Genomic DNA, 24,648 nt, shown 5'->3' with positions numbered 1-24,648 from the left:
GCAGGGTTTGACAAAAGGCTGAACATTATACCATTAGTATGAAAAGGCAAATATCTAGAAATGCATATACACGTTTGAAACCTCTTTTACCCTAAAATATTGCCGGTCATAATATAAGCGCAATATATTAACATTAGCATGGTAGTGAAAAAGGTGGTCGGCTTAATACAATACGTGTGGTTTGCAGGCAGCTTCATATCTTATTTGTGTTGCATGCTGCGCTTTCCTATGAAACGTAATTGCCGCAGAAAAGTAATTACACATTCTTTTTATATGGAAATGAAGCAAGCACCATCTCTGAAGACAGCTGTATGCTTTGGACAATGAGCCCTGCCTAAGTTTTATAAAATGTCTTGTATACATGCCAGTCGTGTATTTTGAAAACAAAAGAATTGCAATGATACTCTATATGAATAACACGTGAGCTACATTTCTAAAACTATCGTTTGGCATCTGAATGCATTTGAATGCAATTTAATAAAGAGGTTTTTTTTTAGATATCACATAATCTATATAAAAGGACAATTGACATATACATGTTTTTTTCAGTTCTTTAAGATTACTAATCAAACTATTGGGACAATGCCCTATTTTAAGCATTTGATCTTGAAAAATAGATTTTTGTTGTTAAAATGTCTTAAATACACACATCCTTCGAGTGAAAAATGTACAGACATCGGGTAAAAAAGTGCTCATTAAGACCACTTACGATAAGCAGATTAAGGGCACGTGTGTGGAAGACTAGCGGCTTATTCTCAAAAGAACTTTCGGAAGTTAGAACACCTTGCGGGCAATTATGTCAGAAATACAAACTCTTACCAGCAGCTGCAAGAAAATCAATTTACATGTAAATTTAAACAGCCTGGCCAGAGGCAAGGGGCGCATCATTCAAATTATCGTTTTCCTAAAGGCCCTGCCTTTTATCATATTCACACTGGTAGTTTAATCACTGCGATTACACTATGCAACTTGACACGGTTACTGGCCCAATGAAACCTTCAACTAATTAACTCGGTAAGGCACTTCCTTTAGCAAAATAGATGTTGTTCAAAAATAATCTACTCTGTTGATCCCTTATGGAAAATATTGTCAGGCAGACTTCGTAATAAAGTTCAAAGTTAAATGTCATCAAACTTTATTTTGTGCTGGCTTTCAAATATTGCTGGGCTCGTGAGAAATGTGATTTTATAGGATAGGTTTTGAATTTTAAAATAGCACACTGCAGGCTTTAACCATGTAGTTACATGAAAGATACACTTGCATGTGCGATTTACAATAAATTGTGCACTTTGATGTTATCGTTACTGTGACTGTATCTAGAGTTAAAGCAAGTCCTACATTTAGTATTGGTTCAAATTATTTCTACCCTCAGAAGTTTGAGTGCTACCATTGTTATCACACTTCACTTAATCAGACAACTTGAGTTCAATTTCCCATCATGCCTACGTCAGCGGTGAGTGATATCACAACCGGTCCAGACCCCCGTCTTTATGAACCCACACTGCTGTGCGTGGTCACGTGCGGTCAAACAAACCCCACGTGATCAAAAGGCAGGGGGAGACCTCAAACCATCCGAGATTGACAAATGGCTGTAAAGTTTCAATGAACTATTTTGAGCATAAACCACATTTCAGACAAATGGAACACATTTTCATTCTTATTTCGTTACACAAGACCACTAGCATTGTTAAAGTGAGCAGTTAATTAAAGCTGAACTTCACAACACGTGAGAATAATCCCACAATGCACTCATTGTGTAGATTTTCCCCTGTAATATATGCATTAAAGTCATGTTGTCATCATAGTGTTCTGCTTGTATCCACAAAGTATACTTAAAAAGGATATATCCGGTACCACCAACAAATTCACAACACATTGGGTAGCTGGGCATTTTTAAACAATTACGGTTGTTCTAACATACTAAAAAATAGCACCTTAAAGTAAAAATAAAGCCGGCAAGGATGAATTATATTTTGAAATAATTCCTTCATTCCTGCTGTGTAAGTATCTCCCTTACTGCAGGTAGAGATACACAAAAATCGAATTCAGTTTTTACGATAAATGCCAGCATGTATCCCTTCGTACAGTAACAAAATATTAGTAATCACCTAAAAGCCATGAAGATATATATTTAATAACACAATTAAACAGCGATACCACGTTTACCACTTTGACTACAGCTACATCGTCGTCAGAACGCGAGAGAGGCGGCAGCAGTGGAAACTAGAATTGTGCTCGTGGTTCGGCAGCACTGACCCTCCGCCAACTTCTTCTTCAGATCCTCAATCTCCTTCTGGAACTGGCGCAGCAGTGCGTCCTTGGGGTCCTCATTGATGCGTGCCTTGTTCTTGATGTTCTTGGCACGGTTGGCGTAGCGCAGTGTGCTTATTGTCTCGTCGTAGTTGTAGTCTGCCGGTCCAATGTTTGCACACTGTGGACAAAATGAGATTCAAAAACACTTTTGGTAATTCTGCGGGAATGCCCCCCGAGTTTGGTGTGAGCACGACGCGTTAAATTTCCCACAAAAATAATTTGCATTGGCACGGATGTTGCTTTAAGCGTGAAGATGCGGCGCGGCTTATATCGTTTTGCCGTGGCAAAGTGTTCTATTTTATTTGCGCTCGGCCAGCGTAGGGTGCATTTGCTTAAAGGCCACCGAGACTAACTGACAAGCGTTATTTGCAAACCTAATGAACATTATTACATTTGTTATATTGCATATTTACAAAATTCTAAAGAACAAGCTGCCAATTTTAGCGAAAAAATATACAGATGTCCAAAATGGCATTTCACTGTGAAATTATGTTGTCAGGCAATTAAAGATGCAACTAAATGAACATGTAATTTAATAAAGTTTGTGCTTTGTACATTTTTTTTTTATTACGTAGTTTATTTTTTAAAGTCCAAATGTCAGTCATTATAATTAAAAGGAGCAAGTGTGGAGGGCAATAGCGCACACGAAATTAAAGGGGAAAACAGACAGCAGGTGTGAAATGATGTGGGATTAAGTACACAGCTTTTTGCATGGCAAGTTTCGAACCAACTTTTGTTAACAGTATAGCCGGGATGGCAGACCAGAGATTCATTGCGGATGCCTATCACAGGCCAGAACATCACAGGTTCAGAACTTGGCTCTGGGTTGCAGAGTGGACCTGGGAGACATGCCTCTGCATCCTGATAAATTTTAAATCGTCATGTTTAATGCACTGACGAGAAAAGGCACGCTTTTTCCACCACCCAGGTACTTTTTTTCCTTCCCCTGAATAAGTTTTTTTTGCACATCGCCTCCGTTCCATCCCCCAACCCCCCGATACACACTCCCCCACCGCCAGCGTGATAATGAAGCTTATTTGCTGGCTGAAATCCCCACAGAACTAATTACACTGGAAAATGGGGGAGGCAGAGTCAAGGCGGGATTTTTTTGAGGTGTGAAATCTTGAGAAACGAGGTCAGAGAGCACCACAGTCGGTGCTGCCCGAAGTGTGTATGCTTGATGTTACCCAACCCTCATGTGATTTATTTTTGTCAGCCAGAATCCACAGCGTTATATATATATATAAAATACAGACCCGCGGATACCCACTTAGCATCTTTTTTATCTTTTTGTAACCAGGGTCCTCATTTCAGCTATTCATTAATTCCAAATCAACATAAAATTAAGTAGACTTTATAAAATGTTTGAGTGTATAATGATCAAGGCATATGGCTGACACAGAAGCTATGGCCAGGACATGCTGCAGGGACTTAGTATTTATTTAAAGTACAAGAAAATCAAACTAAAAATTGAATGCGAGTCATCAGTTTAGCAGATTAGTAAATGCTTGCAATTATTTGCTCTTCACATGTTACTTGATTGGACAATACATGTTACTGAAATTTATTTTGAAAAAATATAATTAAAAATGAAAATATACCAAAAATGGACCATGTTGCGTTAAAGCAGGGATGTAGTCGCAGCTAAATGTTCACCTTTTAACACGGAAGTCAAATTTCGAACTTCAAAGATATGTTTTAAAAAGAGAAACCACCAATTGTATACATCAGGAGAAGTGAATAAGTTGCATTATTTTCAATTCTTGCATTTTCTACTGGCTATCTTTCATGGCCTTCTACATGGCAAGCAAATTCACTATTTGGTTGCAATCTCAGATTCACATGAGGAAATCGAATTTAGCATGAAAGGAGAAGCCCTGACCTATGTGTACTGCTCGTACCTCCTGTGATCACATCACCAGGCGATAATTGCAACATGAAATCCTAACAAAGCCATGAGCATCATGCACTTGAACCATATTACCATTATCCAGTCTCCATCGTAACGCAACTTTTTAAAACTATGAATAATGTAAACACAGCTATTAATAATAAAAACAACAACAACAACAATCTTGATTTGAAGCTTTCGTGACTGCAGGAATCCATACTCTTTGGTTCTTTCGGTCAATTTCAAAACTTATAAATCACATTGTTAAATGACAGATTGTATTAAGAATTATAAAACATAAAAAAAAGTTTATTTAATAGTAATAAGTAATAGAGTATTCATGTATTGTGGCACTATGAGCAGTGGGAAGTAGTTTGGCCCCTTTGGGTCCACTTGGAGAGTCATTTAAAACCATTGCAGTAAACATAGTCCACCTTCCAGAGATGGATGTGCATGTTGTCTTAAGTGCAGCATGACACATGTTCACACGGGGCAGATATTGAAGCGAGTTGGCTGCGATGTGATAGAATTGACTTCACTATCCCGCCATGTAAAAAGGTCAGCGGTTTGACACTGTAAAGAACATGGTGCAGTGCTACTCTCCTTCTTATAGAACTGAGTAATTGGCAGAAGTTCCACATTTCTATGGCTGGGGCAAATATATTCATACGATAACCTCAGCCGACTTCCCACAAAGTGGTACGCAAGCTGTTCCACAGCAATGTGCAATATAGGGTATGGATTAATGATCAATGATCCTGACGGAGTGAATGGTTTTAGTGGCATCCCGGATGCAAACCGTTCTTAGTGAAGTCACAACAATTACCATCATTGTCTTAGAGTTGCCCCCCAGGGAGTCCTGCAGAAGGCGAGTGAGCTTGGAGTTGCGGTAGGGTACGTGGGTGCTCTTCCCATCGACCAGTGCGGAGATGACGTTCCCGAGGGTAGACAGTGACAGATTGATCTTGGTGGCTTCCTTGAGACGCTGTCCGGTGGCCCCAGTCTTTGTTTGACGCTCAGACCCCTGGCGTGGGCATGAAGGTGAATGTTACTGTACTGTGAATTATGGTTATCAGAGAACATTATCATGGACCGTCTATTGACAGTCAATATATCACCGATTCAAATGAGGCAACACTCTTGTCCACCTTGCCGTCTACCCACAGAAATATTTTACACCGATTCTAAATATTGGTTGGATAAGAGCAGTACAGCACTTTGAATACTGTACTATAAACCCAGTCACCAGAGTTCAATTCCCGGCTACGGCTAATGCCAGTGACGAGCGATAACTAAGTCAGGGGCCCTGATACGCAATGTACAACCCCCATATCCAATGTGGTGTGGGGAGGCTTTAATCCAAAAGTGAGATGAACAAAGTTCTTTGGCCAGGGTTAATCTGGACTGGACACCACCGACGAGGCAAGCAGTTACACTTCCTTCACATTATTTTAAACACTGAAATTGACCGCAATATAATGGCAAACACAGGAGTATCCATTTGAAACATTTTTCACTGGCAAGTGTCAACATAAAAAACACATTTATATGTGCCTTAAATTTAGAATGGTACTTGTACATGGGGCTTATACTCACCGCGAGGTCAACAAGGTGAAGCTTTCCCATGCGAACATGCATGTTGCCATCGACGCCCTTCTCGCTGCACTCAATGGTGATGGTGAAGATGGCATGGGAACGCGAGCTGTGCTCGTTCATGTTGGTGGAACCCACCGAACCTGTGGCAAGACAGTACGGGGATCAGCCTCGACTGTGGCAACGCTGAAACAATCTCACACCTCTGCGAGCTTAGGCAGCTTGGCACGAGCCCGATAACCAAAAAAAATTCTTGACATGTTATTGATCGAGTGTGTACAAGAAACAACATTCAAACAAAGAAAAAGTTTAAACTAGCCTGGACACAATTCATGAATCTTTTACTGTCAAAAAAAGTGACTTGCAGCAATATGAGGCTACTTCCATGTAGCAGGGCACATCTGGATAGATCATCATCTTAACATAAAGTTTGAGGCAGACAGCACTTCATATACCAGGCTGACGTTCAGAAAAGCAATGCCCAAAGCCATCACTGTGAAATAACCTCTAATGAGCAGACCGCGCAAATGCCCTTCCACTTACGGTTTTTGTGCCCCAAGGTCATAATCCGGTCCATGTCATCGGCATTGTTCACCACAAACGCAGACAGGTCTTTAACGTATACACCCACATCGGGACGTTCCTTCACCTGCCACAAGAATCCCAATGGTGGAAAAGCTTAAGCCAGAATTCACTCTGATTGTAAGAAACTAAACAAATACATTGAATATCTACTGCAATGCTGTCTCTCTAATTCTTACGAACATCTTCTTGGTTTTTTCGGTAAAGTCACGTAGAAGGGAAGTAATAAAATAATAAAAATAAAACATAATAAAATGAAACAATTCTCACGACGTTTCGGCCACAACGCAAGCAGCCGTCCTCAGGTGAAGAATGAGACACTTCAAGCTAGGAACTTACATATAAGCTGGGTTGAGGGTGGTAGAAGAGCGCCTTAACAAAAAGAATGTGCATATCAAGATGAGTTTAGCATATACATGGGAAATGCGCAGGGGGCGGGGGGGCATTTCCCATGTATATGCTAAACTCATCTTGATATGCACATTCTTTTTGTTAAGGCGCTCTTCTACCACCCCCAACCCAGCTTATATGTAAATTCCTAGCTTGAAGTGTCTCATTCTTCACCTGAGGACGGCTGCTTGCGTTGTGGCCGAAACGTCGTGAGAATTGTTTCATTTTATTATGTTTTATTTTTATTATTTTATTACTTCCCTTCTACGTGACTTTACCGAAAAAACCAAGAAGATGAATCCCTGCAGTCACGAAAGCTTTAAATCGAAAAATCTTACGAACATGTTGAATTGTAACCTTGAGACCTATCATATATTTTCAATAACCAGACAAGGATGTATATACTTTATACAGTTATCCACCTTTCCAATTCTGACCTGCTTTAAGGTGCCAAAGCTAAAACATTTCTCAATTCATAAGCTGTAGCCCATGAAGGAATTTTAATTAGCTATACATTTAAGGTATCTTAAATTAAAAGGTAATTATCAAAAGTCCACTGGGATCCAAATTATGAAAGAGGTGACGCCAGAGCATTTTTGCGTGCTTTTGTATTTTTTCCTCCATGCCGTGAATTCAGAAACAAGACTGGAAAAGTACATGGATCAAAAGCTGAAAAGTATAAAAAAGCACGGAGAGGTGAAAGAGGAACATATGGCTTAGAATGCATACACAAATTACGTACGTTATATCAACTGCTAACGCGAGTACGTGGGGCTTTGGGCAAGAAACATTTATGGAAGTGATGATTGCCGATGGGTTGACTAGGGACAGTGGCAACCAGAGCCGGAAACATGCCCGAGAGGATGACCGCCATGGAGCGATGATATCAGCACGTGCGCAGAAGCGAGAGAGATTTACATTGCAAGACCATGAGGGATGGAGATGACATTGGAAGGCCTTCATCCAGAAGTAAATAGATCATGACTGATGTTTATTCATTTAAAACAATCAATATACAATGATATACACTTTACATAATTCAATTCCTGCACGTGTCATATGACAGGTATGTAAAATTATATTTTTGATGTCAAATTTGAATTTGTTCAACAATGCCAAGATTAACTTGTTAAATTAAATAAAAACCCTCACTGTTAGTGCATCACTTAGTAATATGCCCTCTAAACTGGAGACAAGAAACATTTCATCTTCGTTCCATACAAGTAATAAAGATCGGCACTTCCTATGCAGACCACTATGTGATGGGAAAATTCACCACTTGTTATGTAGGCTTCACCAATAATTTTAATTTCCATAAAAAACAATCCGTATCATAGAAACATGTCCATGGTGTGCAATATTGTCGAGTATACTGCCTTTAGAATTATTTAAAAAAAATTCCCCTCACTTAATATTCTTGAGCACCAAATTTATCGAATTAGTTTATTTCATGAGTTCCCCAAATGTGTACGTTTTTTTAAGATTACACAATTTTTTATCGTGAGTGCTGTTTATAATGTAAATGCCTTTATTTCGCACCTTGGTTTTGATCAAGTAATTTATTTTACATTCCCATAGCAGGTAAAATACATAATACAACCCATTTAATCTTTGTAAAATAACTGTACTGTAAAGGAATACTATTGTGTATCTGCCGTGGAAACAGAAATGCAAGTGTTATACCCGCTCATCAGTCGTAAAGCGCGAACCACAGGGAGAACAATAAATGTCTGCAGGCCTTTATGCAACAGTTATATTGTAAGCGAGGAAATCCATTCAAGCACATTTACTGTTTTTTCTTCATGTAATAATCCCCTCCGCTTACAAGTGTTACACATCTGTAGGCATGCATTACCAAAAGACTGTCACAGGGTTGTATGTGCGTACAGCATTACCGTGGCGACTGTTATAATGAAAGTGTAAGGGGGCTTAGCAGTGGCAATGCGCATGAATGAGAAGGCAATCGCAGTGTAAATTTTCTCGGATGAAAACACCTGTTATTTCCAATTCATGCCAGCTCAATGACCAATTACAGTGTAACGCACAGAGTGGACAGTGTTCTGTACAATAAGACTGTGACGCCTCCTTGTCCTCAAAAAACACTCATGGTTAGTTGTATTATTGCTAATGGGAGTGAGGCAATGAATGGGAAGGGTTAGCATGCAGCCAAACAACCCACCCCCCCACCAAACCACAAAAAAACACCCCCTGCCCCACCTCCAGCCTTTGCGTCTGGTCTTTCCCCAGTAGATCCTTCACCTCCTCATTATAGATCTCCAGGTAGGAGACTCTCACCAGAAACCTGTCGACAGGCGAGATGAAACAAATGCAATAGTCAGGGGAGCGGCCCTTATGCCTCCCTCTCCCTCTTACGAGCTGTCAAGTCTCTGTCAATGCACATGCGTGCTGACATGCAAACTAGCCCGTGAAGCTGCATACCGAGGACAATGCAGATGATGTGTGTGTGTGTATGCAGCGGCTATCTGATGTGCGGTGCACAGCACTAACAATCCACAGAAGCGGGCTTGCCGCATGCATGCCTACCGAATGTTTCCCTCTCCAGGCTAATTGAGGCAGGCCAGTCTATGTTAAATAATGCTGTGAGTCTAGAAGAACCAAATTTAATGTTGTGAATGCTAAAATGAATCCCGTGTGCTGCAACACAACTTGCTACACAATGTGGTGAAACGTTAAGCATGATGTAAAGTTTTTGAATGTAAAAACGATTCTTTACAGAAGTTTAGAGTAATCTGTCCAATTAACATTATTTACATGATAAAATTAATCATAGCTATCACTCCCAACACCACTTCCATTTCTTACGTGCGATGATAAGGTGCAAATATAAAGCTCTTGAAATGTAACTGACCCCGACTTAAACTGTTATCTTAACATAAAATGTCCATGGTTTACACTGTCTAAAATGCCAAAGTTTACAGAAATGTTTGTTTGAAAAACTACTTTGAAGAGAACAAGCTGCTCTTCTGCTTGCAAAAAGTGACGTGCAAAATTAATTAGTGCACCAGGAACGAGGCTCGAGTTGAGCATATTTTGTGACAACACGGACAGAGCCTGGCAGTCAAAAGCCTCATTAGAACTCAAAGCATGTGCATGGGGCCCCTGCGAGAGAGGGGCAGACAAGCTCCTCAATTACAGCAAACCACACGGTGGCCTGTGCCGCTGTCAAGCCGCCTGACATCATCACTCAGCAATGAAAGGCACATCTCCCGGCTCGAATCAGACAGGCGGGCGGGCTCTGGGAAAAATCGCAGCACCGCTCGCGAGCTTGAAAGGGAAGAGCGCGCGCCTACAGAGCCCTCGCTAGGACTGCCAGGCCTATAATTATTCCATTTTCACGTGATAATCAGCTCCTCTGAGATTCGCACTCGCATTTATGCAGCGATGCATTGCTCTGGCCATTAGCATCTGTCCTAGGGAAGGGTAAGCATTGCTCTGGCTCTATGCCACATGCAGCACACGCCTTCCTTTTTGCGCAACGGGAGCTGCTCCGCTGCCTCGGCCCAGTGCTGGAACCATGCCGCGATTCGCTTTCACGCAGCCTGGCAACCGTGGCGCTTTTCTTATTTTAACACTTTACCTGGCAAGGGATATCGAGTCAAATGATGTCACGGTGCCCTCTCCTTCCCAAAAATGGGCCTTTATGCTTTTGTTAAGCAAGCAATGCCAGCAATATGTTACCCACATGCTCTAAAATATAAACATCTTAACAGCCAAAAATGTTCCAAGTTGCTTGAAACTTCGAATATAGTGTGGAGCTTTGCACTTGCTCTCAATTGTTACAGCTTCTCACTTAAACTAGATTCACACTTTTTGGAACATCTTACAAGCAACAGAGTGTTAATGCAAATCATCTTGCCTGGCTATTGTCTCATGTGTCAACAAGCATTTCAGTCACGGCCATGCATTATTTTGAGGACACCACGATAGATATGCAGCATTCTAAAAATATGGAAAATCTCAACCGATTCATTATTCACCGCATAAGGGTATTATTCAGAATGACACACTCACGAGATAACATTTCAGAAAATATAAACTGCATACTCATTGGCGTTGAAATTGTGTCGTATTAACTCGAGCACACGTTTTTTGTTTGTTTGTTGCACAGCAGGCTTTGGAACACAGCTCTCAGAAAACAAACCTGGTATCCCCCTCCGCCTTGGCGATGTGGCCGAAAATGTGTGCAAATGAGTTTGGGATGATGCCTCTCAGTTCTGGCACAGCTCGAATGCCTTCCATGGTGAAGGTTTTACCAGTCCCCGTCTGCCCGTAGGCAAATATTGTACCTTGAGAAATGTAAAAAAATAACTGGTTAGATTGGCTTAAGTACACAACCAAAATTAAAAAACTTGAAATTGAATAGTTGATAATAAAATGTAGACATTGAAGGAAACTACTCAGGGGTGGAAAATGGAAGTCTTAAAAAAACCTGTCAATGTTGTAATTCTATACAGGAAAAAATAACTCCACGTGAAAAAAGCAGAGCGGCATTCAAAATGTAATGCTAGTGAGTAAAAATAAAACAAAAGTAAACATAAGTAATGAACAACACCCAGCCAGAGAGTTTAGCGCAAACAGGATACACTTTGAAAGCCAATAAACGCTGATTGCAAATCAATTCCCTATTTAGCTGTTTGGCAGGATAAAAGATCTTCAACTTAATTTAACACGAAGCGAAGGAAATGTCTTAATTTAGCCGAAATAGGCACGAGCAATCGCCATTTTAAATATTTATTTGCCGCTCATTGCTCAGCACCTGGGACCATCCTGCCAAACTCCAATCCCCTCACCATTGTATCCCTCGAGCACCGAGTCGACGATGGGCCTCGCCGTGAGGTTGTACACGTCCACCTGTTTGCTCTCGGTCCCAAACACCGTGTCGAAGGTGAACGTTTTGGGCGGCTCATCGTTGCAGTCGGGTCTCTGCACGGCGATCTGGCCTCGCATTTCGTCCACAAGGACGGCCATGCGGTGGCCCGCTCCAGTCTCCTTGCCATTGATGGGGCGGCATCGCACCACCACCTTCACGTTGTCCCCTCCAGAGTCCGACTTTTCCGACCTATTGGCCTGTGCATGCCACACCGCAAAAAAAGATGAAGACTCTTCCGAAGCAAAAATGTCTGGAAGCAAAAGCAAACCGATTGTCGATGTAGTGGGACTTTTATCTGTTGTTTTTCATGGATAAAAATTATGATAGGTTAAGTGCAATCCTTTCTGTTGCACTACAAAGGGAAAAAAGGTTGGAAAAGCAGCACCGTTGAGCAAAGTGACTGTGGGCAAGCATGAGTAGTTTGTTGTGGCCTTTAACTACTTGTAGAGTCTATTACCAAATCGCCCAGAATACACTATCTTTCATCAAATATCGTCAGCTAAGTGGAATTGCGCCTGGACAGCGCTTGAATGGGTGACCACGCTGCACGCACAGGTTGCTATAGTGCTTGCAGGACTATGTGGTAGTCAGTTGAGGGCAATGCAACAAAAAATGTTGGACTGTAATTCTCTATTGATCAAGGGATGATGGGCAATCAGATAATAAGAACTGCAAAGGCTCATGGATGGGTTACACGACATTCCAAATAAGTGGTATGAGGATAAATGTAAACACGATTAAAGTGATGGGAATATCAAGGGAAGGTGGAGGAAGGCTGAATATCCAGAATGATGGTCAATTGGTAGAACAGGTGAAGACATCCAGGTACTTAGGCACTCAGATCGCCAAAGATGGACGGTGTGTAGCGGGATGCGGAAAATTAGATCGAGAATTGGTGGTGAAAGCGGACATTAAAAAATAAAGTTGTCGACAAGAACAATGAGTGAAACGGTAAAGAGAGTGAAGACAATTGTGTGGAGCGTAGCTTTATATGGAGCAGGAACGTAGACACTAAGGACGAAGCAAGACGGTCGGAGGATGCAGAAAGTAAGCTGGATAGGAGAAGACGACCAGTGAAGCAATCTTCAATGGCATTAACCAAATAGGAACGACAGACGTCATTAGAAGGAGAAAGTATGATATTGAACACATAATTACGAGGAGATGGTTTTATGAAGAATATTATGGCAGAATGGATAGGAAAGAAATGAAGAGCAAGGATTGGGAGTTGAAAGGATGGAGAAGATGACAGCCAAGGACCTATTGCTAAGGTAGAACACCAACGAAGATATATACTATGTTTGTACATTTACATATTCAATTACTTAAATAATAGTTTTTCTAAAATGTATTTTCGAGAACAAAATGCAAAAAATAAAAAAAGCACTGGCTTTGATTTGCCATATTCTGGTGGTAAAGGTGTAGTCTTGCCATGCGATGTTTCACCCCCCCCCCCCCCCCTCTGATTAGGACACCTTCACATATGAAATACCTTTGATAGTACGTATGCTTGACCCACAATGCCAGTAGGCCAAACATGGCGTGAATGAACCCTTGCACACAGGGAAAAGCTAGCTCTGTTAGATGTTGCAGTGCAATTATCGTGGACTGTAAATGGCATTTTAATAGTGCAGAAGGAGAAAGAGCTGTTTTGCATTTCACATTAAACATAAAACAAGTTCTAATTAAAGTCTGTCCGAATGCCAAACTGAAAATTTGCCATGCTAGACAAACATATTGCACTCTGTTAATGTTCGGACTGTTATGGATTATTTTGCCCACACTGACGGTCCTTTCGCTGTGCACGTTGAGTGCAATAAAAGATGGATAACACAGGCTAGTTCCTCGGCGTTAACAATGCATCGTTACATTTGGTGACTCAAGCCTTGGCCACTGCATTACATTTGGTGTATACAAGAGCATGTAACATGGTCTCTGCACTGGTTAAACACAAGAATGCCATTTTAAAAAAGTGAATAATTTACAGACTGTAGGAAATGGGGGTTGGAGGCTTCCTTTCTGGTGTATCTTGGTCTCAGAGCAAAGAGTCCTTTGTGAGGCAAAGAATTAACCCTCAGACAACAATCAATGCCCAACTTACACATATGGTATATACTATATTACACGTGCTATGTAAAGGGAAAGAGTAAAGGTGCAGCTCTGCAATTGGTTACCCACGCCATTGCTGGCGGAAAGGCCTCCAATAGATGGAGCTCAAAGAAGCCTTTCTAGACAGTATTTGGCCTACTCTTCCACGCTGGCGAAACATCTTGGAAGAGGTGGGAGCACCCACACTTTGCCCCACCACACGCGGCCTGCTGATTGCGTGTGGTGTAGCAAATATAGAGCTGGGTTGACAGCAAAGGGGGTTTAATAAGCTGGTCCATTGCTTGTTTCAAAGGAAGGTGGAATCGAACAGGTGAGCTCTCAACTCCAATGTGCTTACCATTACACCATGGCAAACATGAATCTAATTTATGCGGATAATCATAACCAAGTGACGTATGTCAACACGAATTATGTTCTTGAAGGGTATAACATCCGAGACTTGGCCCAAATGTTGGAGTCCGTGGGCCAACAAAAATAACAGCCCGGAGATAATATTGATTCAAATAAGGCAGGCGTGGCACTTAAGTTTAAAATTAAGATATGCCTCTTCCCAAAAACTGACATTATGACCCCAATTGCCAGTCAACCAAAGAGTCCGTCTCCTGATAATAAATGGTTTGCACCCACCACTTTTAGTTGTACTATAGACAGGTCGGTATATCCACTGCTCAAGGTAACATGGGTCAGTGCTCCTATCGGCTGACAGCCCTAAGTCTGCGCCAGAAATGCCCACATTCCGATGTCAGTATATAAACATCTCCATAGGATGACTACTATTGCCATTAAGTACAATTAAATCCTAATAAATGACTATACAATAAAAAAAACAGTAAGGGGCTGTCATCTGCTTAAATCACATCATATAGCACTGTGCCGCACGCGTATCCACGGGTTTAATTAACTCTAATATTCACAACACATGCATGGAATCGTGCGTACATTATTCTCAATTCATGCAAAGTTTATGCGTTTTTGCCCTTGAACCTAATGGTAGAAATGAAAGGGATTACAGAGCATACAAATGAGGCAAACAAACATGAATAAATTGTTGAATTGAATCCCATGAAGGGCAGGTCCATATTAGCAGTACACACTACCACTACTACATACCTATGCAGAAAGCACTGCGGTACACAAGGCTGCAATCATTGTGTACAGTATACACAATGTATACGGAACACATTGATATGCAAATTAAATGTAAACAGTACATCGCACAATGCATACCACACTGAATATGCATAGCACTGACATTACACCCTACAATGCATATGTAGAGACTACAGTACAGTATACAATAAAAAAAGGTGCGCACAGCACATACACAGCTGTGCAGAAAATGAAGCACACATTACAAAACGCATTACAATGTACAAGTACAGAACGTCTTTTAACAGGCTTATTGGAGCGTTACCGCGTATTTATTGGAGCCCAAGCGACACATGAGGCGAGGCCAGTGCTGATGTTTAAATCACGACCGGGGACTAATTTAAGGACGAGTTCGCCTATTAGAGGCCCAAGACGGGTTTTAATTGTACTCGCCACCGATGCTAGCAATGGTCGGGAATAGAATTCCTTATTTTTATTTAATCTTTTACCTACGTGACTTTACCGAAAGAACCAAAGAATAACATATAAGCGCACACTACGATGAATATGGATTATGCACAGTACACATCCTAAAACACATATCGTATACGCCCTACAGTACGTACACACCGCAATATATAAAGGACATCACAATCACTCGCGACACTGTTCAGTACAAGACAAAGATCCCCCGTGTAAGCTTAACAGACTGTTCGGGCAAGTGCTGTTAGCGAGCACCTATGAAGGCCGGCACACGAGGAGGGGGGGTGGGGTGGGTGACCAGCACCACGCCCGGCCGCCTTTGTCTCCCCCAGTGACGATGTTTACACACCGCACCAGGTACTCATTTGAGGCCGATTCGATCAAGGGGAGGCCCAGGACCGATTACAAAGTCGTCACTGGGTGTTAGCCGTGGGCGGGAATCGAACTCGGGGCGGCGGGTTCGTAACGCAGCGCGCTAACCGCTGCACCACCGCTCCCCAACACGCTACCGATCCATATGACGTGCCAATAATCACGCGTCTGCGCGCGCCCGACTTAAATCGTGCAACGCACAGCACCGCAACGAAGGCATGATTAACAGTAACGACATGAACGTTAGTAAACCACGCGACCGAGGTATTGTAATGCGTTAATGCACAGGGCCTACGCGAAACTGCGCGCTAGTGTCACCATTAAACAATGTCGCGTGCAAGCAGCATTTACCGGCATCGCTGTCGCTCAGCTGTTCCGTGCGTTTATTAAATACGCACACACACAAATACACGACAATTAATCGTTGTTATTGAAACTGATCGATAACATTTAAGAAATAAACGTCGCTTTAAATGAGCGCTCTCCAAACCGGCTGTGTTTTGATTTAATGCGGCTTCGAGGTTAGATTTCCTAGACCGGACGCGCGGGCGTACTCAGCGCTCGGCACGCCCGATTGGTCCAAGCGCGCACGTGATTCGGGCGCGAGGAAGCTCCCGCGACCAATCAGGCTGCGGGCGCGGCTTATGCGCGGTGGGAAAACGAATCAGTGCTTTGTTGGTCGTGGGGGGCGGGGTGGGGTTGGAGTGAGGGGAGGGGGCGGGGGCGAACCTTCCCGCGCATGCGCGGTGCGCGCGCTTGCCGCCCGCCCGTTGCCATGGCGCGCGCGGACGCATCTCCATGGCAACGCGCACACGCGGCGGCCCTGTGCAAAGTGTTCGTAGGCGACGCCTGTACCCCAATCACAGAAGCTAAATCAACAAACGTTAGGCAATGACCATTCCTTTATAACGCTAAACAAGGCAGACTTGTTCAACGAAACAGTGGCCGTCCTCTCCCCACCCTTCCTTCTCCTGCAATCGATTGTATTTGGCACTGTGGCCTTAAAATGTAACGTACATAAATTGGCGACGTTTCGGGCAATGGCTCTTCAAGGCACATTTTTGGACCTTCGTCATAGTCCCGCTGATAGCCTGGTTACGAATCTATGGTTCAGCCGCATGTAATTAAAACCGGGTCCATCAGTGGTTCGATGATGGTCTCAGCACGGTCACCAATGACTGCACACAAAAAAATCCCATCCTTATAAGCTTGGTTCTGCACTTAATTTGACTGCTGGACATCTGTGGAAAAAAAATCTGAATACCTCATCGGATTCCTCCAGTTAAAATACATATTCTGATTGTGTTAGAGTAGATGAAAAAGTGTTGCCCTCTACTGCGTGGACCAGAGGTCATTTGAAGGTATCTCGGAGGTAACTCTGTGATATCCACTTTTGTGGGCCATTCTCCAACATGCAAGGCTGCACTGCTCTGCCCGAGATCCCGATTGATGCCTGAAACATTTTCGCTGGATTAATGCATTTTTGTAGTCTTCCAACCCGAGGCATAATGATACAATACTTGATATTCATTTGGCTTTTTATAGAATATAATTTACGTGAATCTTACTTGCTATGACATGTATTGGATGCGCATAGGAAAATATTGAGCAAAAGATGTACTTTAATCAAGCTTGGACAGGACACATCGCAAGAAGAGATGATAACATGGGCAAGACTGGTGACAGAATAGCAGCCAACGGTGGAAATAGAGCAACACTGCAAAGATGTAGCAATGAGAGCAGTTCATGTGCAGGAGCAATAGGGATTGTGGCATTGCAGAACCGTAGCGAATATGCGGTGAGGACTTCATTAAGCAGTGAATTAAAAAAAGGTGATTAAGCTACCCTTCACAGAAAGGTTGCCTGAAGTCCTTTTATTCAGCCTACCACAGGATTTGCCTTAGAGAAACTTGGCACCAAATAAGTGCATTTTCTGATTTTGAAAAAGTTGCTTTTAAAGTAACCTCATAAAGAGGCTAATATTAATTCATACCTTGGAGAAGTTGAAAAAGAAAATCCTACCATAAACTTATAGACTTGTAGATTGGACATTAACTTCAGCGCCTGTGCAAATGTTCAATTTCAAGAATAATTTCACACATGTCGTAAATTAATCTTGAAATCAAAACGTTATGCCCTGGAGTCGAAGCTTATAATTAAACACTTGTGATAAATTCAGCTGTGAGTTTACAGCAACCTTGAAAACAAGAGAAGAAAAGGTTTTTTTCTTCACCAAGTGGCACCTTTTGGAACAAAAAATATTGTTTTTTTTAAATAAATAAAAGTAAAAATTACTAAATGATGCTGATCATATCACTGTCATCACGTGTGCATAACGTTTGCATTTATCCTGTAAATAAATTTGCACGCGTACACATTCATACTACAGATCATACTTGTTTTAAGTTTACAATCCCTAATTTAAATGCTGTTTACGTGAAATGTTATTTAAAAAATTAAGTCGAAACGGTGTTAGGTTTTCGTTTCAAATGTATCTCAATCGATGAAAGACACTGCTATGAACTGACGTGATAACGAATATATCACGATGTGCATGTTCACGTCACGTGCACGCGTCTTAAAGTTGTCTGTGAAGTGCTTATACCCAGCTACCGCGAGTTAGCAAGATGTAAACCATGCATTGACAAGGAAGCTTGTCCCAATGGCTTTTCATCGGCTCTATGACTCTGTGCTCTTGTAGCGCTTAAACTCACAAAGCACCCGCGAAAACAGTTTTATTGATTGTTACAGCCATTTTATAAAATATTCAGGAGTGCTCTCTCACACTAATAGCAGCCCATAAATTGATCAGCCCGTTTTGTAGCGTACTATTCACTTCAAGGCTAATACAGGCCTCTCTTGGTGGAAAGCGGTTATGTGCTGTTAATACATTTTATAGCGGTTTTTATGAGTATAACCATTATGGGATGACCTGGCCATAACGTGATTGCTGCGTTTGCTTTTCAGTGCCTAGGTTTTTGACTGAAAGAAAAACGCATTACTTTGCAGTATTTTTTCTTTAAGTTTTTAATGCCCTTGGACTTTTCCGATTGAAAGATTGTTGTAATTATGGGAAGTATGCAAAGTGCGGTATTGTATTGTATTGATTAAATCTAAAATTTCCATCCGATTTGTTTTATTGTTTCAATTTGTAGCTTTGAATATTTTTTTTTACCAGAATGCCACATCGCAAATGCTATGGTGAATGCATGCAAGTAGATGTGGGTATGTGAGTACATAAAAAGTAATGGCTGATGCTTGTAGCGGATATTGTTGAAGTATTTTTGAAAATCTAGAGCCAAAAAACGATGTATAAGTTAATTAGGAATATCACATCAAGACAATTTCCCCAGTTTATTGGAAAACAAAAAACTGTTGGTGAAGCGGTGACACGGTGGTTTGCGCACTGCACTCAGAACCTGGTGACCTGAGCTCAATTCCCAGGTTTGGCCAACTTGAACTGAGCAGCACCCTTGACTGACACGTTATGGGGCAAGCCCTTAACCAGTTAGATTCCCGACCACAGCTAATATTAGCTGGCAATTTATAGCTGAGGCAGTTGACACCACTCCGCTTCCTGGTATGTTTGTATTTGGAACGTCTTCCGCACCATACGTAGCCAACCGTGCTAATCGTAAAATATCTACAATTATATTTCATATTGTTATATTTTACAAAAGCATATACTGTATGCAATATGACCAGCATGGTAAAATATGTGCAAACAACCCCCATGTTTGAGACACACTGGGAAGGCTTTCGTTTAGCGGTGGATTAGTAAAGGGATGTAAATGTATTATTTAATGTAAAAATCAAAGAACTTTAAACAAATATTTATGCATTGAATAAATAAATATATGATCCACAAATGTTTTTTGACCATGTCGTGAACTGTTTTATGTGAATCTGGGTTCAAATACATTCAAGGTAGGGCCATTGTCAAGATTGGGATTTCTCGTGAGGGCCTATGTGTTATAGATGGGGGCCCCATGGGTTCAGATGGTCTGGGCCTGATGTTGTGAAGGACCTTATGAACCTGGGGCTGGAGTTCACAGTGCTGAGCTCCCCCTCCCCTGTTCCCAATCCAACTCTCCTGCCTATACCCTTGAATGTAAACATGTGCAAGACATGGTGTAAAACATGACATTTCATTAGAGTAATCAAATTTCTCGTAATCTCGAGCTCACTGGCTCTCGACCTAAATCATCCCTAATTAAAAAGAAAAATAAGTTATGCACTCATTCCGTTTCCTCTAATTGTGAGCACACAGATCACATGAGCATCCCTGCTTAGGCAAATTATTGGTAATTTAATTTTAAAGGCGTAATTGCTTTTACATATCCCCAGTGTGGCATTTCATATGGGGAAGTATAACATCGTTGTACAAAAATTAATCACATTTTTTGCATGGCCGCTATCCTAGACAAAATTAAACACCACATATTTTCAAGGAACTTATTTAAGGCTTTTTTAAGCAACGTGTAATGCGAGCAAATTTCAGTAATTTTCCTTCCTGATAAGATGATTGATGTGTGTAGCATTTTCTTAGCAGAGAGAGAGCGGCACATTTTTTTTGCCTTGAGACGCATTTTTATTTGCAGCCTCAGAAAGGTGCAGTGTAAGACTTTTTTCCCCCTTTTTCTTCAAATGTAATGAAAGAAAGCAAATTTCTTTATATTAAAACAAGGAATTTGCCCTGGATGCATATATGCTTTTGACTGCTACCAGCAGACACGCTGAAGCACAGAAGAGCCAGTGAGATTATTGCATTACTGGTGCTGCAAGCATGTTTTAATCTAAACACAGGGACAAATTGGAAGAAGCCTTCGTGAAGCTGCGTCTAATTTCCCTACGCAGCCCCAAAAGGATTGCCGCTGTTACTTGAACTAAGTTAACGTGACTGTGTTTAATTTTTTGGGTTGATAAATAATTTGTGTTCGACATTCTGTACCATTTGTGAAAATCCCACCTGATTCTTATTTATCAGTTTTTAAAACAATCCTATAGATAATTTAACTCACTTTGAGGTGTTTAACATTTAGCAATAATGCATAAAAGGCTATGTTGGAAATGAATTGATACAATTAAGTGCTGAAAGCTTGCTATTAAATTATGTATAGAAACACACACACACCAGTCTACAGGGTGTATTTTTTCAGTCCCCATTGCAATCGGAACAAATGTTGTTAATTTTGAATAGTGTTCCCCCATTTCATACTTTAGTATCTTGGGAGGCCGTGTGGGGTTGCTTTATATTTGTTTTATACCGGTAAGAAAATCATTTAAGGAAAAAAATCTAAACGAGGCTGGTAAAACCAAGCTAACCAACGGTGCGATTGTAATAATTTTTTTTGGTGTAAATCTGCTTCTGCTGCGTTCAATTGCATCGTATTTGGATGCATGCATGGCACACCTGGGCCGTTTAGATCACATCCAGCCCATTATATTCACAGAATAATGGCACTGCTTACCATCCAACACTGCCTTTGTAATACGCAGTGCAGATGTGGCTTGCTTGTTGAATTAAAATGTGTGTTGACAAACATAGAGAAAACGTATTGAATGTCTAGAATATATAAAGGTTTCTGATTGTAGTGGGAGAAAAGCAAAACTGTATGAATGGAATATTCTGTAGTGTTATGATTTACACTTTACGGGCTTTCTGAAGTGTACTGTATACTGATTGTGAGCAAAGCATAAGACGTTACACAAAAACCCATAACGGCACAAAGGATATACGCTCCCACCTCTCATGCGGCTCCTTTTAAATGCACTGCTCTGGCATGATGATAATATAAAAATACAACATCATAACTGGCCGCCCTTTGAGGGGGGTCAGGTCAGTGGAACTTTACGGCCGATGAGCTTTCTGATACAAATTACGCTCCTTTTTATTGCTCCCTTTCATTCCTTCCTGTCTGTCTCTGCTTTCATCTACAGAGGTGCTCCTTTATTTGAATTTAGAGCAGGACAGCATTGCAAGCAATAACAGTATATCATGGGGGTCAGCCTTGCGTTCACCCCCTCCGAACTTCAAAGAGTTCGCGCCATTTCTGGCTCCGTTTTGCCCTTTAATAAGCGGGCCCTTTATGGTCAGATTTATCATGGAGATTCGTGGCTTTTCAGAAATGTGTCCTGGCCGCAATTTGCATTGACGGTAAATATGCCAAGGACATAAATTTAAAGAGGCAGTTTATTGCTCCGTACCACATTTTTATTGCCCGGCTCTACTGTTTTGCCAAATTGACGGCGGGTGATAATAGGGATAATTACACCTTTAAAGAGCTCTTTGCATTTCCAACTGTCCCAAAGACCCCCCCACCCTTCATCCCACCCGGTGTTATATGTGGCGCTAACAGCTCTTGCAGAAATATTATCCCATTACCCATTATTAACCCATTTGCGTTCAGTGAGAGGTCCAGTTGAATTCATATATATTTAAAAAATGCCTTCCCCTATGTAGGTAGCCAAGCAGACAAGTAGTTTTCATCCCATTCACACGCACACACGCCTCTTCAGTGATCAACAAGGCGAAATGGGCAACATTGTAAGCCCCTTGGTGTGTAATTACGCTAAAGCACGATTCCAGCGTAATGTGCTGCTAACAAAAATGCATGCGTTGGACGCACAAGCTCGCCGATTACGGGACCTTCATTTGCAAATTAAGAATAAAGGATAACCCGGGCAGGCTGAGTTTTATTTGTGAACGCCTGCCCAACGTAAAAGCCTCAAGTGTTCAACAGGGAGCCATGGTGCGGTCCAGCGGTGGTGCTTTCCCTCCTTTACGCCCGCCCCTCCATTCCTCCTGCTTTAAAAGCGTCATTTCATGAAATATTAATCCCGTTCCCGCACCCGTCAGATAATAGCCATGCTGTCCTGGCCGCGCTAGTGCCTCGGCGGCCGTTTGCCTGATTCCTCTATGATTAGCCGCGTGACAAACTGCGACCAGAGGAGAAGGGAGTTTTGGAGGAGACGGCAAAGAGGCCACGGGCCATTCCGACCGTGCCCACTTTGCCCGCCCCTCTGCTGACCCAGGCTGCTTGGAAAGCCACCGCGAAAAGCTCTGAGCGTTCTTCGTGACGTATAGGAGGAGGACACCGGCCTCTGGCAAAAAAAAAATGCCCAGAACGCACCGAATTTTTTGTCATATCTTTGGCCTGTAAGCTGTGTTAAACCCAACCATTGTTTGGGTGGGATGAGAAGCAGAACCAAACAGGTTGTTATAGGGCTGCATATCTACGTGGGGGGCAGCAGAGGGCAGTGCAAGAAAAATCCATTGCACTGTATTATGTTCCAACATCAATGCCTCTGCCCACCTTCATTAACCCGCACAGACCAGACGTGGTCAAATAACTCCCACAACCAACTTGGCGTGATGAGACCCTCACCCAGCAATGGATTGAGACAATGGGCTGTAAATGTTTAAGTGGGTAAGTTGGACCACTTGGAAGCACTCGCTCCTTGCTGTGTAAACCATGTCAACCCCATTCAACTCGAGGAAAGTCACTCACCAGGGACAGCCTCCAACTTGCCTCGCCAATCAAAAAATTCAGCAACGTTGTTACATAGAATTAGACATATGTAACAATGGCTGGATGTCTTATTCGCTCACTGTTTAACATTTTGCACAAATATCTTTAGTGTTCAAATACTACATCCGCATATAAACTTTACTTTCAGTTAAATTTGTATTTTATTCTCCATAATATTGATGGCTCAAGTGCACATATAGGCATGCCGTAACTATGGGCTCCATGAATACCTTTTTAAAATGTAAATATATGAAGCCAAATGATATCACGTATTCACGTGGTACGTTACAGAATTTGAGTATTGTAAAACAAACACATCCACTCTTTAACACATAGGCTTTCGCGACCACTATCCATAATACATGTTTTTTTTGGGTTAGATCACGTAAATATAAATCTGGCTGTCCGCCCGATGGTGCTAGTTGTAATTACTGGAGAAACGTCATACTCAGATTGTAAATGTTGTGGATTTCCTGTCCAACATACCGGTGTGCTGTACTAGTAATGAATTGCCATGTTCTGTTTACGTGACAAACCTTACTAATTAGCCGTATCGGGTGGTGGCAGGTTTAAGGACACATTTATATCTATGCGATGTGACCAAAAAAAAACTGTATTATGGACATCCATTCTTCTTACACATAACTGAAACTCAAGAAGGTGGCATAGCTGCTACTCACCACGAAAATAATCTTCCACATGATTAGGTTTTCAAATTAAATTTCCAATTTTTATTGCAGTATTGCTAAAACAATAAAATAAAAAAAGCGCATAAGATTGTACGTGAACATCATTTTTTTAAAGCCTGTGATTTACATCACGACGTATAGCGCAAATGTTATTGTTTATTTAAATTCATGGCACTAAACATTTCCATGGAACCGTTGACGACGACCCATCGGTGCAAGGCATCGCGGGCATATCGCTATAAATGTATGTTGCTCAAGTTGCCTCAATTCAGTAAATTGGTGAACCATTGCGTAACCACTTTTTTACAGCCGCTTTTGTATTCCGCTAACATCAATTTCTCTTTACAATATGGAAATGCGTTAAGGCCGCGGAGGTCTCTGGGGTTTAATAATTATGAGCGCGCAGTGACCCTGCTCTATGAACCCAGTCTGTCGCTCTCCCCTCTCCCGCCTGCAAATCGCCGCCTCCCACCTCCCTTCAACCACCAAACCCCCCCCCCCCCAATCTCTTGGCTGGACGCCTTTTCCCCCGAAGGGGTGAAAATATACCGGTCGGCAAGAGTGACATTATGAAGCATGAAACAGGCAGCAGCTGTGGCTGATCTCGCCCTAACCCCAATATCTTGAGGATGCACGTTCTTGCTCCGCGCCGAATTGCATTGGGCTCTTTATAAGGTTCTATTTTATAACTTTCCGAACTTTGCCGGCGCCTCG

At 41.9% G+C, this 24,648-nt stretch overlaps 1 protein-coding gene across 2 annotated transcripts in view; it reads right to left on the bottom strand.

Annotated features, from left to right (window-relative positions):
- LOC144722695 (kinesin-like protein KIF3A) overlaps positions 1-16,257 on the bottom strand; it is a 52,982-nt gene extending 36,725 nt beyond the window's left edge. For both annotated transcript variants that reach the window (XM_078601007.1, XM_078601008.1), the window contains exons 1-8: positions 16,065-16,257; positions 11,581-11,857; positions 10,932-11,076; positions 8,987-9,071; positions 6,341-6,446; positions 5,801-5,940; positions 5,031-5,228; positions 2,257-2,431 (exon numbers count right to left, since the gene is read on the bottom strand). In XM_078601007.1, the coding sequence (XP_078457133.1) occupies positions 2,257-2,431; positions 5,031-5,228; positions 5,801-5,940; positions 6,341-6,446; positions 8,987-9,071; positions 10,932-11,076; positions 11,581-11,857; positions 16,065-16,070 (1,132 nt within the window). In that variant the 5' untranslated portion in view covers positions 16,071-16,257. The remainder of the gene's footprint in view (positions 1-2,256; positions 2,432-5,030; positions 5,229-5,800; positions 5,941-6,340; positions 6,447-8,986; positions 9,072-10,931; positions 11,077-11,580; positions 11,858-16,064) is intronic.
- Between the last annotated feature and the right edge of the window lie 8,391 nt (positions 16,258-24,648).

Source organism: Lampetra planeri, chromosome 15 (genome assembly GCF_965212315.1).
Source record: "Lampetra planeri chromosome 15, kcLamPlan1.2.h2, whole genome shotgun sequence".
Classification (NCBI taxonomy): domain Eukaryota; kingdom Metazoa; phylum Chordata; class Hyperoartia; order Petromyzontiformes; family Petromyzontidae; genus Lampetra; species Lampetra planeri.
Note: the sequence above shows the minus strand (reverse complement) of the source record. Positions and strands in the feature narration are given on the sequence as shown.